The 17,235-nt window shown below is 39.4% G+C and overlaps 1 protein-coding gene across 1 annotated transcript; it reads left to right on the plus strand.

Moving 5' to 3' along the window:
- The first annotated feature begins 1,177 nt into the window (after positions 1 to 1,177).
- On the plus strand, positions 1,178 to 15,581 carry LOC104593879 (uncharacterized). Its single transcript, XM_010253937.3, has 5 exons — positions 1,178 to 1,661; positions 1,743 to 1,906; positions 14,223 to 14,988; positions 15,062 to 15,153; positions 15,259 to 15,581. The coding sequence occupies exons 1-5, from the start codon at positions 1,326 to 1,328 to the stop codon at positions 15,380 to 15,382; spliced, it is 1,482 nt and encodes a 493-aa protein (XP_010252239.1). The 5' UTR covers positions 1,178 to 1,325; the 3' UTR covers positions 15,383 to 15,581.
- Positions 15,582 to 17,235: the final 1,654 nt, after the last annotated feature.

Here is a 17,235-nt window from a genome sequence, read left to right on the forward strand (position 1 = left end):
GGCAAGAATTGTAAAGCACTGGTGCAACAATATTAAAACCCCAAAAACATAAATATTGTTTATCATTCTTCCTAGATAACATGGCTACCAAATTAAGTGAAAAAATGCTTTGAGAAGTTGAAAATAAGCACATACAGGGGAACTAGTAATTGAGTTGTATTTTCAGAGGAACTGAATGCTAACAAAGAAGCTGAAACACTAATTGAGTTGTATTTTCTTCTGGGTTGGACATATTTCTGAATTTGTTACCAGCTAGAGAGATTTTCATATTTTGTTTTGTTACGATTTGTTATGTTGGAGTTAGAGTTCTACCAAGAAAGACCATTATTACCAGTACGATGCTGTATTATACGAATTAGCAGTTATAGCAATGTGAACAGAAACTGATCTTACCCTCATGAACTCACCCATGAATAAAAAACTAACTCAATCTCTAGTGCTACAATTCAGCTACTTCACCACCTCGGCAATTGCCCACGGATATGTGCATTGTGGAACTCTTCTTTGATGGCAGAATCCTACAAAAAAGGAATCTGGTTAATAACAAAATGCAGAAAAATACACCTCTCATCTCCTATAGACTACAGTCTATAGATGTGGCTGCAGGTGGTTAATAGAATAATAAGTATTTAAAGAGCTTAATTAATTAATTATTACCTTCTACCAGCGAAGGTTGTATGGTCTCTTGAAGATGACAATGGACTCGATTGCAGCTGGGGAAGCCATTTTCCATCAGCAATAAAGGTTGTCTCTCTCTGTAGCGGGACTCGATTGCTTCTTGATAATAAGGTTGGCATAACGCAGGGCATGGAGTTGGAATTTGGAGATAAAGAGAAAAGGGGGAAGGTGACATTTTTTTGAAATGTGATTTAAATAGTTATTTTTAAAACTGGTTATCTGGGATAACCCGTATTCACCCAAACAAAAAGTTGAATGTTGATTGGTCGATCTCATCCCATAGGTTTTTTCCATATCATAGATTTTCCCCAAATAGAGATGATTTATCGAAAATTGCTTTTCTTTTTTTTTTTCTTTCAGTTTTTTATTTAAAAAAAAAATGAGTATTGTCCCTAGCGGAACAGACGATGCGAGCTCTCCCCCTTCCATTGAAGTTGGACAATCTCTGCAACCGTTGTAGGATTTGGTGGGGCATCAAACAAATCACGACAAATCAACAGCGAGGGTTAATTTCCTCGGTTTTTCCTTTGGGAACATGAAAAGTTTTAAAAGTATACACTGCAGTCTGTCAACGGTTATCTCCGTCTCTTCACTGTCTACACTCTTCTCAGAGTTCAGACTCGCCTTCCCTTGCTGAATAAGCAAGAATGGAGCATTCTACGGAGAAGTCCGACGACAGAAGAGATGGCCACCGGCAACAAGAACTGGAGGTGTCACCGTCGTTGTCGTGTTTGCTCACTCTGCCGCTTGGGGAATCGGTTTCGACCTTCAGTCTGGAGAATGCCGTCTGCAGCCATGGGCTGTTCATGATGGCACCGAACCAGTGGGACCCATCGACTAAGACCTTCCAACGCCCCTTGCGACTCTCTGATGAAACCACTTCAATCCTCGTCCGCATCTCCCATCCCCCCAATTCCCCTTCTCTCCATGTCCGCGTTCTCGGCACCGCTTTCCTCTCTCCCGATGATCAACGAGTTCTGCTGGTACTCAACCATCTACCTACTTTCAGTGTTTGCTCTTCTTTCTCTTCATTCAGTTTATTAGCGTGTGATTGTTAATTTCAGGCTCAGGTAACCCGAATGCTGCGATTGTCGGACAGTGATGAAAGGAATATAAGGGAGTTTCACAAGATCCACCATGAAGCCAAGGAAAGGGGTTTTGGCCGAGTTTTTCGCTCCCCGACCCTGTTCGAAGATATGGTCAAGTGCATTCTCCTCTGTAACTGCCAGTCAGTTTCTCCTCTCTCTCTCTCTCTCTCTCTCTCTCTCTCTCTCACTCTTTTCCTTTCTATTTCTCCACACACTAGTGCAGGTTTTCTGATGAGAATTAGAACTAGTTTATGTCATAGTATTCTTTGGGTATTGGATAGACATGCCTTTGATTTGATTGTTTCATTGGTTGTGTTAAGAGTACAAAGACATAAAGGAATTTATTGATTTTTAGGGTCAGTTTGGAAAGAGTGCAAATGCAAATATGTACAGTATACAAAATACAAGGTTTTGTCCTCTACATATTTGTATTTGTACTCCTTCCAAACTGAGCTTACAGACATTTGAGTGGCTGTCATGAGTCATGATGGGATGATAACAAGCAAGTCCAAGCCTTTATAAATCATTGGGTTGAGCCTAATACCCAAAAAGTTGAGTTTATACCAGCAAATTCAAGAAGTTTGTTTTCAACTCATTAGGACCCATATGATATTGCAGAGGATTTATTCTCAATCAAACTTGAAATTGCAGAAATCTATGATGGTAATAGAGACAAAGATATAACAGAAAGTTAAGTAACAAAAGTAACTCACTGCAGGGATGGAGTCACAAAAAGAATTTCACAGAGATCAAAATAACAAGGTAAAATCTCAATAAAAATTCACTAATGAAATGAAATTACAAAATAAGGAATAAATATTTAAATAAAAATAATGGGTAATGGCAACAGCACTTACTCTAGTTTAATGATAGGTCAAGTCCAAAATGAACAATAAAGACTTGAAATTTTGCAATTGATATAGACCTAAAACTTTGTGAATTGTAGAACTTCACTACTAATTCAAAGTCAAGTATTAAATAAATGAATATTGATAAAAAAAGTATAAAATAAATGAATATGTGGATTGAAATTCTGAAATTCAAATCAGGTCCGAGATAAATAAAGGGGAATAAAACAAGGAATTATAAAGGTCTTGAGGGAAATATGCAGAAATTTTAAATATAGGTATTCACTTAGATGATTCTGAAAAGATTTGTGGCCATTGAGTCCAGAAAATGATACTTAAAAAGAATAAATTAAATGTATGTCAAGTAAAGAAATTTATGTCTGCTGAATTCAGCATTCATACATGTATATAGGTGATTATCCACAAAAGAATTGAGTACTTCTATCTTGAATTTTAGAATACGCCTAGATATAACAAAGTAACTCTAACTACTGGGTGTACAAAAAACGTATTTAGATGGAGTGTGCGATCAAAGACTAAGTTTATGATTGGGAACAAATAGCAATAGAATTTCTTATTGTTCAATGTTTAATGTTAGGAGATGAAGGGTTGTGAGAAGTTAGGTAAACCACAGAGTTTGCATTTGTGGATCAAACCAGTTAAATAAGGCCAGGGGTGTTGGGCCAGTTCGATCTAATTATAAGGGATCCACAAATGTTTCTACTTTCTCAACATGTTAATGACATGGTTGGGCGGGGCAGGCCCATTTTCGTTAGGCTAAATAGTGGTGGGGAAGCTGGATCAGGTAAGGTGTTGGCCAAACTGAATGGTCTTAGAAATGATGATGGGCTTTCTCAATTCAGGTTGCGAAATGAGAGAGGGGTTTTGAAGGGCTTGTTTGCTGAAGATATCTCATGTAAAAACAGGGGAAACCATGGCTAGTCTTCGACAAGTTTCATCTATAGAGACAAAGAGTTGGAGAAGGAAATGTTCGACACTACTCCAGAGGTTGATTGCATGAATGTTGACAGGGGAGGCAGAGACGAGAGTTGAGTAAGGCATTTGCAAGGTATAACTCAGAGGTGACAGTGGCAAATTTAGGGCATGGTTTTTTAGGTTAGTTGTCAATCTATTGAGAATTTTGGTGAAGCTAATAAGGATGTTGGTGTTGGGACAGGACACAGGAGGCTATCTGGTTGAGAGATGTGATACCATATTGATCATAAACTCGATAAAGTTATTCCTGTGGTGCCCATTTGCTTGTTGATTGAGGAATCTTAGTTCGTGGTGATGGAGGTGGTGAGCAGTGTCATCCAAGAACCTCTTTTGTTGTTTTCAGATTGTGCAAAAAGTTAATTCTTTTATGCAGGAGGCAAAAGGGAGAGTTTTAAATGAGGGAAGAAGAGAGGGAAAAGGGAAATGTGAATTTGGTTGGCTTGGCTGGAGGGAGCAATAGACTAGAAAGGGGAGAAGGAGGTGGATGACATTGAAGGAGTGTCTTTCTGTGTCTAAAATCAAGAAGTTTCAAATGGTCATGAGTCTCATGACTTGATTGGGTGTGATCAAGAGACATCATTCAAACGATAACGGTCATTAACCGTTAATGTTCTGTGAACAGTCACAAAATTTGAATTGGTGATTGTACAAAGGACCTCTTCAGACGAACACACCTCTCTTTGTGGTGACCCTCCAGAACTTATAAAAGGATGTAAACTAAGCCAATTTTTACACAAGTTTTCACTCACTTCTCACAACAAAAACACTTGTTTTTCTCATTCTGATCTGCTACTATCTCACAAAAGTGTTCCTCATAGAATCTTCAACTTTGCTGGTTGTAGCTTTTCACCCAAGGCTCTGTTGTATCTTGGGAACGAATTTGCCAGTAAGCCAACAACAAACTCAGTAAAACTAAGTGGGGCCAAATAACGTTCTAAAGACAACGTTTTTAGATATGCCTCAAAGCTTCTCCTCCAAGTTTTGTGTAACCCCAATTCTTCAACGCTTTGATCCAATTCCTCCATCTTTGCCCAAAGTTCATTCTATTCATAATGTAATCCAAGAAGGCCCAGTTTACATGGTCATATGTCTTCTCTAAATCAACCTTTATAACTACCCCCTGCTTCCCACTTCTTTGCTTGAGTCAATAAGCTCATTTGCAATCAACACATTTCTTGGATATGCTTATTATGAATAAAAGCACTCTGGTACTTGCATATTAGAGAACTCATCACTTTCCTTAACCTTAGAGCTAGCAGTTTGGCAAGGATTTTATAAACACTACTGTGAACATCGGGAAAACCGGTAGTTCACTGCATGAACGTCGGGAAAACCGGAATGGCCATCACTCCCCATTATGCTCTTTGATGACTGGCAACTCCATCTACTCAACCATGAAGTGAGTTGCCACTTTTTTCTAATGTTCACAGGTTGGCGACTCCACTAGGGAAATGACTCAAACAATTTGCGGAGATCCCGTAGATGGCCCTCTGCTCTTTTGGACTTTGTTATCATATCATCTACATAAACCTCCACCCCTATGTGGATCATGCCATGGAACAAAGTGGTCATAGCTCGTTGATAAGTTGCCTGGACATTTTTCAACCCAAAAGGCATCTCCTTGTAACAAAAGACTCCCCAAGGTGTAATAAAAGTAGTGTTCTCCTTATTTACTTCATTCATCTTTATTCGATTATATGCTGAAAATCCATCCCGAAAATCAACACACATCCGGACCTTTCCATTCTTTGGCATTGGAACAACATTGGCAAGCCACTTTAGATAAGTGGCTACCTCTATGAACCCTGTTTCAAACTGCTTCTTAACTCCCTCTTGGATCTAAAGTGACCACTTTGGGTTAAGCTTGCAGAGCTTCTGTTTGACAGGCCTCGCATCAGGATAAGTGGGAATCTTGTGAACTATGAAGTCTGTATCTAAACCAGACATATCTTTGTAGGACTAGGCAAAAATGTCGTTGTATTCGTACAATAACCGTATCAAAACTACCCTCTGCTCATAAGATAAGTCTACCCAATCAACACCTCTTTCGGTTCATTCTTAGTATCCAAGTTTATTGTCTTAGATTCGGTCTTCGGCTTATTCTCTTCGAGTCGCTCAACTTTGTACTCCGCTTCATTGTCCATGCTCAGAACGCGAATTAGAGAGAGTACTCTAACTTGACCTCACTTGGTCCGAGGAGGATCAGTCTGGCCTCGCTTCCTCTTTGATTGGACGAACCGTCCACATGGAGGATTCAGGGCTCTTCATCCCAGGTTGGGACAGGTGCTGCACTGGTTGATGCCTCCAAGGTGGTCACAGGTTCTCCAATTTCAGGGGTTGGCGAGCTGAATGTGCACTCCATGACAAAATCAACCAGGACCTAGGCCTTTATTGTTGGGTGAGACTCAAACTGAATCTCGTATTCACTAAGCTCGATTGCCAACTTCGTCAACCTTCTTGATACCTCAGGCTTTTGGAACACTTGCCTCAAAGGCTTATTGGTGAAGATGACGATCATATGGGCCTAGAAGTAGGGGTGCAACTTGCGAGCTATTAAAACAAAGGAGAAGGCTAGCTTTTCGATGTTAGGGTATCTAGTCTCGGCAGCATGCAAGACTTTACTTGTGTAATAGACAAGTCCCTGCACTCTGTCCACCTCTTGGATTAATACCGAGCTGACCACCTCTAGTTTATGAGTTATGATAGAGGGGTCTATGTTGGACATGTCCGCAGCTGACAAAGAAAAAACATCTAAATTAGAAATTAAAAAAATTACCAGCTCAAAGAACAGTGGTTCTTGTAGTCAAGCGCCAAGGCCGCTCCAGGTCTACCTCTACGACCTGCTTTCCTTTGGTATCTGAGACTGGCACTAGGATAGTATCCTCCATGGGGAGAGTTCTTTCTTCGTTATTTTTCGGAGGCGGCTCCAGGTCTACCTCTACGACCTGATCTTTGTGCACTATTTCCACTCTGTAGTCGGTGAGGAATTTCATCGCCAGGTAGTAAGTGGATACCATTGCTCTCAATGTGTGCAAGATAGGACGGCCCAAGATCGTGTTGTAGGGAGAGGAGGTTGCCACTACGAGAAAGTCATGATTAAAGTGAACCTTGTTTGGTGCAGAACCCGTTGTCATTGACAAGTTTATCCTCTTGAGAGGTAGCACCACCCCTTCATTGAAGCCAACCAGGGATACGTCGGCCGGAATAAGGTCTTTCTTCAGCAACTCCATCTGCTCAAAGGCCTCCAAGAACAAGGTGTTTGCCGAGCTGCCATAGTGCACAAGAATTTGCTTTACCTCGAAGTCATGGATAACAAGTTTGACTACGAGGGCGTCATCATGAGGGTATTAGACCTCGCATGCATCATCCTTAGTGAAGTAGATGACCTCTTTAACCCGTGGCCGTTTTTGTGGGTTCTCCTCTTCGTGGATCAGCTCAAGGACTGAGTTTTGGCCGGTCGAGGTGCTGCAACCTGCTACTATGGACCCACCTGTGCATTGTTTGGTAGATTCAATGAAGTGATAAAGAAGTTTGGCATGAAACTGTGCCAGGTTGATCACTCAGTATTTATCTATGATTCACATGTTGGGAAGATTTTACTGGTGGTATATGTAGATGACATTGTTATTACCGACAACAACAGATTGGGGATTGATAGGTTGAAGACTTTTCTGTGGGAGCACTTCCAAATGAAGGACCTTGGTAAATTACTATATTTCTTGGGGATAGAAGTAGAAAGGTCTAAGCATGGTATTAATCTGTGTCAGAGGAAGTATGTTTCTTGATTTATTGGAGGAGACAAGATTGTTAGGTGCCAAACCGGTTGAAACACCTATGGAATCAAATACCAAGTTGAGTAGTGATGTGGGTGAGGAGTTTGAAGATCCCGGAAGGTACAGGAGGTTGGTAGGTAAGCTAAACTACCTAACCATTACTCAGCCAACTATTTCATTTGCAGTTAGTGTGGTAAGTCGGTTTATGCAAAATCCTCAGGTTCCACATTGGGATGCAGTTCTAAGGATTGTACGGTATTTGAAGGGAGCTCCTAGTTGTGGCTTGTTATACAAGAGTGGAGGAAATCATGAAATAGAGGGATACACCGATGCTGATTGGGCTGGTTCTGTATCTGACAGAAGGTCCACTACAGGTTATTGTACCTTTCTTAGGGGTAATTTGGTGACATGGAAGAGTAAGAAGTAGATAGTAGTGGCAAGAAGCAGTGCAAAAACTAAATATAGAGCCATGGTTGAGAAACCTCCTACAGGAGATGGGGTACTCGATTGACAACTCTTATGAAACTTTGTTGTGACAATCAAGCTGCATTCCACATCTCTTCTAATCCAGGTTTTCATGAGAGAGCAAAACATATAGAAGTTGATTGTCACTTTGTGAGAGAGAAGGTACTTTGCAGAGTGATAAGTATTGCATATGTTAACACAGAAAGTCAATGGGAAGACTTGTTCACCAAAGGGTTGAGTCGGGGAAGAGTGGATTATGTATGTAACAAGCTGGGACTATATGATATATACTCACCAGCTTGAGGGGGACTGTTAGTGCCGACTGTATAGGGGCAGTTTAGTCTTTTTATTTATGTTTGGTGTAAGGTGTAATGTTTAAGTTAAGTAATGTGCCCCATACTTAAAGTAGGGACACAATAGACATTTTGTTTTATTATAGAAAACTATAAATATAACCTGGCTGACTAGAGAGAGGTGACTTTTCTCTCTTGCTCGAACCAGTCTTTTCTTCTCCTCTATTTTCCTCTTCTTCTCTCTTCTATCTCTTCTAACCTCTTTCTACTGCTGTTCTCAACTTAATACTGGTGCAGATCTGAACTTTATAAGAATTAATCCAAAACCCAAATGGAGAAGATATACCTTTTTGAGGGCCCTAAATTACCTTCCTATTCAACCTGTGATGTATCTCCTGGAATTCTGGCCAAAACTGAATTTTCGATACTTCGGGCTGGTGACCAATTCCTAGATTCAGCTATAGCAAATACTTTTGTGGTTTCTCTTGAAGGAATGTGTGCTGTTGGCAAATAGCAGTGCTGAAGACGAGGGCCTTCTATATTCGTATTCTGATGTAACTTGATTCAGTTGCAGAGACGAACACAGCAGCTTAATTCCAAGTCAGTTTTGTTAAGTTGAGCAAGATACATGACCAGAAATTAATGATGGGGACCACGGTGCTGACTGTGAACTATTCAGCTGCAACAATAGGAGAGGATAAAAGATAAGAAGAGGAGGGACAGGAGAAAAAAAGTGTAGTCTGTTTCAGTGGTCCTTGCCTTGTAGCTGTAAAGGAGGAATGAAGGAGGGAGAAAAAAATGGGAAGGATGCGGGAAGAGACTAGAGAGAGAGTGATAAGAAGAAGAAAGAAATAGAAGATGGAAACTGACTGACCTCTCTTATTTAGTCAGTTGAAACAGAGGAAGATGGGGGAAAAGAGAGGGGAACAATAGGAGAGGAAAAGAGAGTGGGTGAGATGGCTACTGTTAAGGTTCTGTTGCTGAAAACAGAATTTGGAAAGGTGAAGGAAGAAAGAAAGAACAGAGAAGCAAATAACAAAAGAGATTGAGAAAGAGAAAGACAGTGACTATTGTGAGGGTTCAGATGCAGATTGGAGAAGATCACTGCAACTTTGTTCTCCAGGTTGTTCTCCAGTTATCATCTGCAAATATTTCCACTACTCGGGAGATATTCTCTGCTCTTGCACCAACCACCTTGATTTTAGTTGCTCAAAGATCTTGCATGGAAAACAACTCCAAGACTCCACTGCAGATCACTGCAACTTTGTGGAAGAAATTTTCCTGCCAAAGGTTGAACAGTTGCCCTAGGAGTTTAATCGTGAATGTACTCTGTGGGAGAGCCTTCTTATTATAAGAGGGTGACCGGTTTTTACCAGAACCTAACCAAGTTTTGTGTTTAAGGACCTCGCAACCAGTTGGGAATCCCCTACATCAAGGATTGTACTTTGCTCATCAAACAGAATAAGGAAGACCTTTTGTTTTAACTGAAGCTTCTCCACCAGCACTTCGAATACTTCCTGCTACTACCTTCACTCCACCTTTTACTTTCACTACCTACTACCTTCCTCTTTTTTTGATAAGATATAAAATTTTATTTTATTTTTGATCAATAAATTTGATTTGAAATTAAAGAATAACAAGAGAAAGGTACAAGGTGAAAACTACCACCAAAGAGGCGCGAGCTGCAGCCTCAAGGAGTGAAAAGCAAATCAAAATTGTGCCCAAATAACTCATATATCAAAAAAAAATAAAAACTGTGCCCAAATAACTGATTCTTGTGTACCCCTTGCTTAGCTAAACAATCTGCCACCCCATTCACCAATCTTCAACCTTACTTCAATGCTTGTGGTTAGCCATTTAAATCTTCGCAAATCCCCCTAAATGACCAAGGCGCTTTCTCTGGTTTCCTTAGCCACCCAATTACCAATTGAGAGTCACCTTCAACTAGCAATCTGCCTAAACCCTACTCTCTAGCAAGCTCCACTGTCTATAAGACTGCAAGGATTTCCGCATTCACAGCATTCCCAAACAACTTGATTAAGCCTTCCCACATTACTTTTGAACAAGTTTCAGTAGAGAGTACACTATATTCCCAACTTGATCATTTAGCTCTTTTTCATCTAAAGTAGCATTCAGACTTCCACCTTGCTTAGATACTCCTCTTTTTTCATTCTCTGAGATAGTTTGTTCTGTTTTCACAGTCTCCTCTCTCTCTAATGTAGCGTCTTCCAAAGCTGCACTTAGTAACTTCCAGCTCTGTTTTTGTTTCTCTTCAAGTACACAAATTAGTTGCTTCCTTTCCCCAAAAACTCAATCAATGTAATGAACCAACCATTTCATTGTTTATTGGAAATGGTTACTTCATTAATACAAAATTAAGTACAACTGTCCACCCCTAACCAGGTGTTGAGTCCCTAGTTATCTTTATTACAAAATTGCCTAGAACATACTTTCCCTCACAGTCCCTTGTTTAACACTATATTCCCAACTTGATCATTTAGCTCTGTTTCATCTAAAGTAGCATTCAGACATCCACCTTGCTTAGATACTCCTCTTTTTTCTTTCTCTGAGATAGTCTGTTCTGTTTTCACTGTCTCCTCTCTCTCTAATGTAGCATCTTCCAAAGCTGCATCTAGTAACTTCCAGCTCTGTTTTTGTTTCCCTTAAAGTAAACAAATTAGTTGCACCAATCTCCCTTGTTATATTGAGGATTTCCCTTATGGGTTGTCTATAAATCCCGGCTCCCAACTTACATGATTGTAGCCAATCAATTAACAATTTAGAGTCTCCCTCAATCTCAACTTGGTGTAACCCCAATTGTTTGGCATATCTTACACTTTGAAGCAAGATCATCACCTCCACTCTAAATGAGTCCCCCACTCCTATTGGCCCTGAAAACATAGCCATAATTCTGCCATTTTCATCTCTAAATACTCCCCATATACTTGAAGGGCCAGGGTTACCCCTAGAGCTTCCATCAAAGTTCAATTTCATTCTTTGTTTTGTTGGTGGGGACCACAATTCCTACATAGTAGGTTTTATGGAGGTTGTAGATGCCACCACTCCCCAATTCTTGTAAATGTCCTCAGCTGAGAAGTCTTTAAATAAATCCGAAGTTTTCAACCATTGATAGTCATAATGGTTATTCCTTTTACAGTTTCCTCCTTGGATTTCTTAACTCCTTTGAAGATCCTATTGTTTCTTTCTTCCCAGATTGGCCCTCCACATTACATTTCCACAGCTCTTCAGTTGCCTAAAAGAGCTTGGGTCAAAAAGGCTTACCATGTTTGAGGGAATTGTCCACTTGCAACCAAAGATAGAAGAGAACTAGGTCCAAAGAAAGCACACAAATGGACAAGAAATTAATAGGTGTGATTGCCTCACTAGAACCCAAGCAAAGGCTACAAACATGAGGTGACAGACAAAAATTTGGCCTTTTTCTTTGCAACATATCTAGAGTATTGATTTTTTTTGGGAACCACCTTCCAACAAAAAGCCCGAATTTTTTGAGGTACAAACCAACACCCAGTGTTTTAAAAGCGCAAGGCACAGCAGTTAATTTGCGTTTGAGGTGCAAGGTGCAAAGTGAGACGCACGCCTTGTTAAGCAAGGCACAAAAATAAAAAAAAGCTAAAAATTTAAAAAATTTAAAAAAATAAAAAGAAAGCCAAAAAATTAAAGAAAAGCCAAAAAATAAAAAATTATAAAACATAAAAAATATAAACTTAAATTTTAAAATAAATGTTTTAAAAAACTTATTATCTAAAATTAAAATACATGAACATAACATGTAAAGAATATTCGAATGAGAATTTAAAAATAAAATCAAACATATAAAGCATTTTCAAGCATATAAAATGCATAATCTCTTTTTTTCTCAATTACATTACTTCAAGTAGCTAATGTGGCATATTACATTCCTAATTCTATGAGCCACCTTTGTGTCACGCCCCTCGAGGCAAGCCCAAAAAAGTCCATGTTAGGGTCTTAAGTTCTTAGTTTTGACATAAAAAATAATGATTTTATAGTTTTAATTGCTTTTTAAGAAGATAATTTATTAGGATGAATGAATGGACAACATTATCAAATAGGGGGTCAAATTTTCTAAAGGCACACGCCTGGGCTGAGGTGCAAGGTCTAGGCACACCAGGCGTGCTTCTTTTGAAAGGACTGTGCCTAGGACTTGGGCGAGGCACCTACCCTAAAATGTGCCTCGCCTGTGCACCTAGGCACGCCTTTTAAATCACTGCCGACACCAAACCTCCTTTGAAGGAAAGTTTCTTTCAGGGTTTGTTGACTGAATGAGGGCATAAAAGAAAGAGGAATAAGTGAATACACCAAATGGGGAAGGTTTCCAAATTCTACTGTCCAAACAGGATTGATCCAGATAGGTTGATCCTAAAAGGATAACTAATTCATCCACCACTGTCGTTTCCGACTCCCTTAGACCTCTCCTAAGACCCAGGTCCCAAGAATTATCAATAAAAGCTGAAGAGATCACTCTCCTTTTGTTTTCTGATGGTGAATAAATAGTAGGGAACCTATTACTATGGGGACTCTCTCCAACCCAACCATTTTTGTTCCACCTGTTTTCTACCAGGAATTCTTTGCCACCTCTTGCCAACTCATTCCTCCAACATTGTGTTCTCTAAGTGAAGATTAATCCATCCACAAAGCTCTTGAACCAGCTCAGCGCTTCCTTCTCCATGACAATCATTGCTCTTTTATCTTCCCTAATCTTCAGACTTCTCTTTCTCGAGAAGGATTCTCTTCTTCTCCATCTTAATCACTCTTCTCCACCTAGTTTGCCTGAATGAAGATCTCCATCTCCTTAGTAACCTGTGAGCATAATGGTCCATCTAAATCATGATCCAAAGTTCTGATAAGAACAAAATTTATGGAGAGGAGAACGTTTCCTTGTCCAAGACTAAACATATAACAGTGATGCTAGGAACCTTGAAACTAAAGACTCTAGCTAGGTTTTCGATGTTAGTTGTTCATGCTACAGATTTTAGGTTTAGATGTCCTTAAGATGGGATTTGGTCCATAGAAGGAAAGAGCTTGTGGGAAAGAGGAAAAGTAAAACAGGAAGAGAAAAATTCAGGGGAAAAGAGAGGAGGGAGAGTGGTTAGGGGAGAAAACCCAGGAGAGGGGAATATTGGGGGGGGGGGGGGGTGGGGGGACTAGTGAGAAAAAATTAATTAAAAAAAAATGTCTATGCTTTGTTCGTACAATTGCTCACCCCTTTTTGCCACTAGCTGTCTGCAATGAATGGCAAAGAACTTAGGTCGAATGAAATGGAGTTTCAGGTCTTTGGTGTGTGGGTATAAATAGAGAAAGGTTGCCCGTCTTGGATGCCTTGTGTGGTAACATGTAGAAGCCAAGAAGTGAAAAGGGAAAAAGCAAGGTAGGCTGGAAGAGGGAGCAGCAAACAAACATCTATATGGGCTTCACATTGATATGGCGAGTGGATAGAGGAAAGTAGCTTGGAAGAGAGTTCACTCTAAAGAACTTGCACTCATAAAACCATTTTCCTGTATTGTTTTTGTTCTTTATTTGCAAATTTTACATTTTTTATAATTCTGTTATTTTCTGCAATTTCCTGCATTTTTTTATTTTTTTGCAATTTTCTGTGTTATCCTTTTATTATTTTTTATTTGAAAAATATCTTTTTGAACTTTTTATCAGTTTTTGTGTTTCTAGTCAAAATATTTCTATGGTTTTTTTTTTTTTCGCACTCGAATTTTGGATTAGTGGTCATATGGGTAGGTCAGGGTCTGGGTGGGTTGTGACCAATTAACATCAACAAACATGGGTGGCAAATGGGTTAGTGGATCCATCAATATGTGTGGATTGGTTCTCAACCTGCATACACTGTCCAACACATTCTTGGGGGCATAGCAACAAATATGACAACCCTGACACCATGGCCTCCACCTAACCAAAATGTTAAGGAGCTCACAATGTAAGTGAGCAGTAGACAATTTCTGAACAAGCTATGACATAAGATGTTTCAGATGTTTAAGGAGTTTCCAAATTCAGTCTTTCTACTTTACATTAAAAGTTTACTTCCTCTTACAGGTGGCCGAGGACTTTGGCTATGGCAAAAGCACTCTTTGAGCTTCAATCAGATCTAAAGTGTAATTCATTAGGATGCTCAGATTCCCAAGGAAGTTCTCTAGATTCAAGGTGTTCAAAAGCCAAATATGAGGATTTTTTTCCCAAGACACCCATAGGGAGAGACTCAAAGAAAAGGCGTGCAGTGCACAAAATCTCCTTAAATTTAGATAGCAAATTTAAGAAGGCTGAAAATGAGTTGGAAGCAGATGTGTATGGGAAGACCAATTCTGATCATCCAACTCAATGTCTACAATTGAAAGAGAAAATAAGTGCAACCTTGGCCTCACCTTTGGAGGGAGATGAGTCACAAGAGCATTGCTGCTATAATAAACAGTTGTGTACCAAAGTTAAAGTTGATGCTAATCCAGCTTTGGATCTGCAGTTTTCAGAAGATAAAGTATCTGGTACTAACGGTAAAATTGGAAATTTTCCTAACCCAAGAGAAATTGCAGGCCTTAATGAAGCCCTTTTGGCAAAACGTTGCAATCTTGGCTATCGTGCAAGTCGCATACTGAAACTTGCCCAGAGTATTGTGCAAGGCAAACTTCAACTAAGAGAACTTGAAGAGGATTGCAATGGAGAAAGCTCATCTCTCTATGCTATGCTTTTCAACAAGTTTAGGGAAATAGATGGATTTGGTCCTTTCACTTGTGCCAATGTCCTAATGTGCATGGGATTTTATGAAATGATTCCAGTTGATAGTGAAACTATTAGACATTTAAAACAGGTTTGTTTTGTTTCTTCCCTGTTATGGTTTCTTATAACAATTGTACTTCGTACTTTTGACATTATTTGTGCAGGTCCATGCAAGACAATCCACCATTCAAAGTGTTCATAGAGATGTTGAAAAGATCTATGGTGGGTACGCACCATTCCAGTTCTTAGCATACTGGTAGGTCATGAAAAAGTAATTGAGTTTCTTCTTTCTTATCATCCTCATTTCGTGATTGATTTTCTACCTTTTCCAGATTAATAGTGGGTACCTTTTTTTGAGCAGGTCAGAGCTTTGGCACTTTTATGGTGCAAGGTTTGGCAAGCTGAGTGAAATGCTTCCATCTGAGTACCATCTCATTACTGCCAGTAATATGAGAACTAAACGAACTAATAAGAAAAATATTTAATGGCGGAAATTACATTCTAGAAGAAAGCCTCTGTTCATATTTTTTGTTCTATAATTTGCTTTTGAATTGTGGAAGAAGTACGAGATGTACTCAAATTTTCTGTTCAAGTGCCATACCGAGGGAGGTGTTTGCCAAATTCTTCCTGACACCATTTGAGACTTCAAGAGTACCAGAACGTATTATAATTTAGCATTTCACATGTTTCCTTGAGTTTCTTCATCTGCATTCATTTTTTTCTCTAACCGAAGACCGAAGAACTAAGGTTGATTTCAATATCTCATACAACTGCAATTTATTAAGGCTATGCTTGTTTTGAAGGAAAAAACCGGGAAAGGTAGGGAAACTCGTACAACGTTTGTAAAGGTTTCTCCACCTTTCCTTTCCTTTCTCTACTTTTTCCTTCAAACCAAACGCAGCCTAAGCTATTTCCAAATAGCAAGTGCTGCTGTAATTATGGTGCTACAGCTACACATTCCTATTGGACGGGCAGTAGATTGTACTTGGGTTGTGTTTTCTACCATGGTGTTGTACAGATGTGTTTGTATTTGATAAAAACATTGGAAATTGGGAAGAAAATCGGTTGGGCATAAAGCGTTAAAAGAGTTTGAGATCGGCTCCACACTGAATGCATCCCACATGTACATGTCAGCAAGGTTTTAAAAAACGACCCAGAAATGGAATTGTTCTGATCATCAGTTTTTGGGTCCGAGGCTCAACCGTCTGAGTAGAACGGTTCAAGTGGTTCGACCCCTAGATTAGAATATTAGATAGACAGACATATACACATCTCTTTATAAGAAAAAAGAGATAGGAGACTGTGGGCTGAGAAAACAAGAAAGAAAGGAAAAAAAGGAAAAAAAAGAAAAAAAGGAAAGAAAAGGAGGGAAAGAAAAGAAGAATATGGAGGAGGAGGTAGCGGTGGTGACATTCACCGGCGTTGATCGCGGTGGCAACATTCACCGGTGATGATGATGACGATGGTGATGGCAACAGCAATGGCTCTCTTTCTCTGATCTCAGATCTAAGATTGTCCGAGTCCCTCCATCTCTCATTCTCTTTTTTTTTTTTTTATAATAATCATAAAAAATAAATAAACTTTAATTAAATTTGAAACCACTGCCCAAATTGAATGATTTCTCAGTTCGATTGTCTGGGTCAGTGGTTTTCTGACCAATTCAATGTTTTCTTCAAAAAAGCGGCCCTGTCCAAAACTGGACCCAGAAACACAACCGATTCCTGGGTCAAATGGTTTAACCATCCTGTCTGGTTTGGTTTTCAAAACAATGCATCTCAGTATGCATTGTGATTTGTGAACAACAGAACATATTCTGTAGTTGTCATATGGAGATGTTTCCAATTCACGGTTGGGATGTGTGTGACCTTGTGGGGCATGTGTGGGACACTCTTTATGGGAAATTCATCCGAATTTTAAAGATTTGTTTATTACTATTTATTATAAATATGTGTTTGGAAGCATGGGGGCATTTATTTGCTAAGCATTTGTATTTGATTTATTTGCAAAACTGAAAAAACTAATAATGAACCCGTTTATTGACACTTAAGTGTCACTATCCACTATATGCCATTAGGCACCACATCAACAAAACAGTGAATAAATGCCTACCCTTTGGGGGAAGGTGCTAAAATGAAACTTCCCCCAACAGTAGGCTTGCATATAAATCAAGGCCTGTTTTTACAATTCTATCCCGGTAAATGTCTGAATGGTGTTTCTTATAAAATTGATTTTCACAACACAAAAAGCAGTACAAAATGTTTGTATATAATAAATCCAACCAACAGGATGGTTTGGTGTAGTAAGCTTACTGGGCACTCCCTTGATCAATAGCTGAAAC

Source organism: Nelumbo nucifera, chromosome 5 (assembly GCF_055504915.1).
Source record: "Nelumbo nucifera cultivar China Antique chromosome 5, China Antique-T2T, whole genome shotgun sequence".
In the NCBI taxonomy this organism is placed as follows: Eukaryota; Viridiplantae; Streptophyta; class Magnoliopsida; order Proteales; family Nelumbonaceae; genus Nelumbo; species Nelumbo nucifera.

Excerpts from the sequence above, each read along its gene's own strand:
- LOC104593879 (XM_010253937.3), top strand. The coding sequence starts at position 1,326 with ATGGAGCATTCTACGGAGAAGTCCGACGACAGAAGAGATGGCCACCGG. Across the intron at positions 14,989-15,061 it reads CTATTAGACATTTAAAACAG|GTCCATGCAAGACAATCCAC; the intron begins GTTTGTTTTGTT and ends TTATTTGTGCAG. Across the intron at positions 15,154-15,258 it reads TTCCAGTTCTTAGCATACTG|GTCAGAGCTTTGGCACTTTT; the intron begins GTAGGTCATGAA and ends TTTTTTGAGCAG.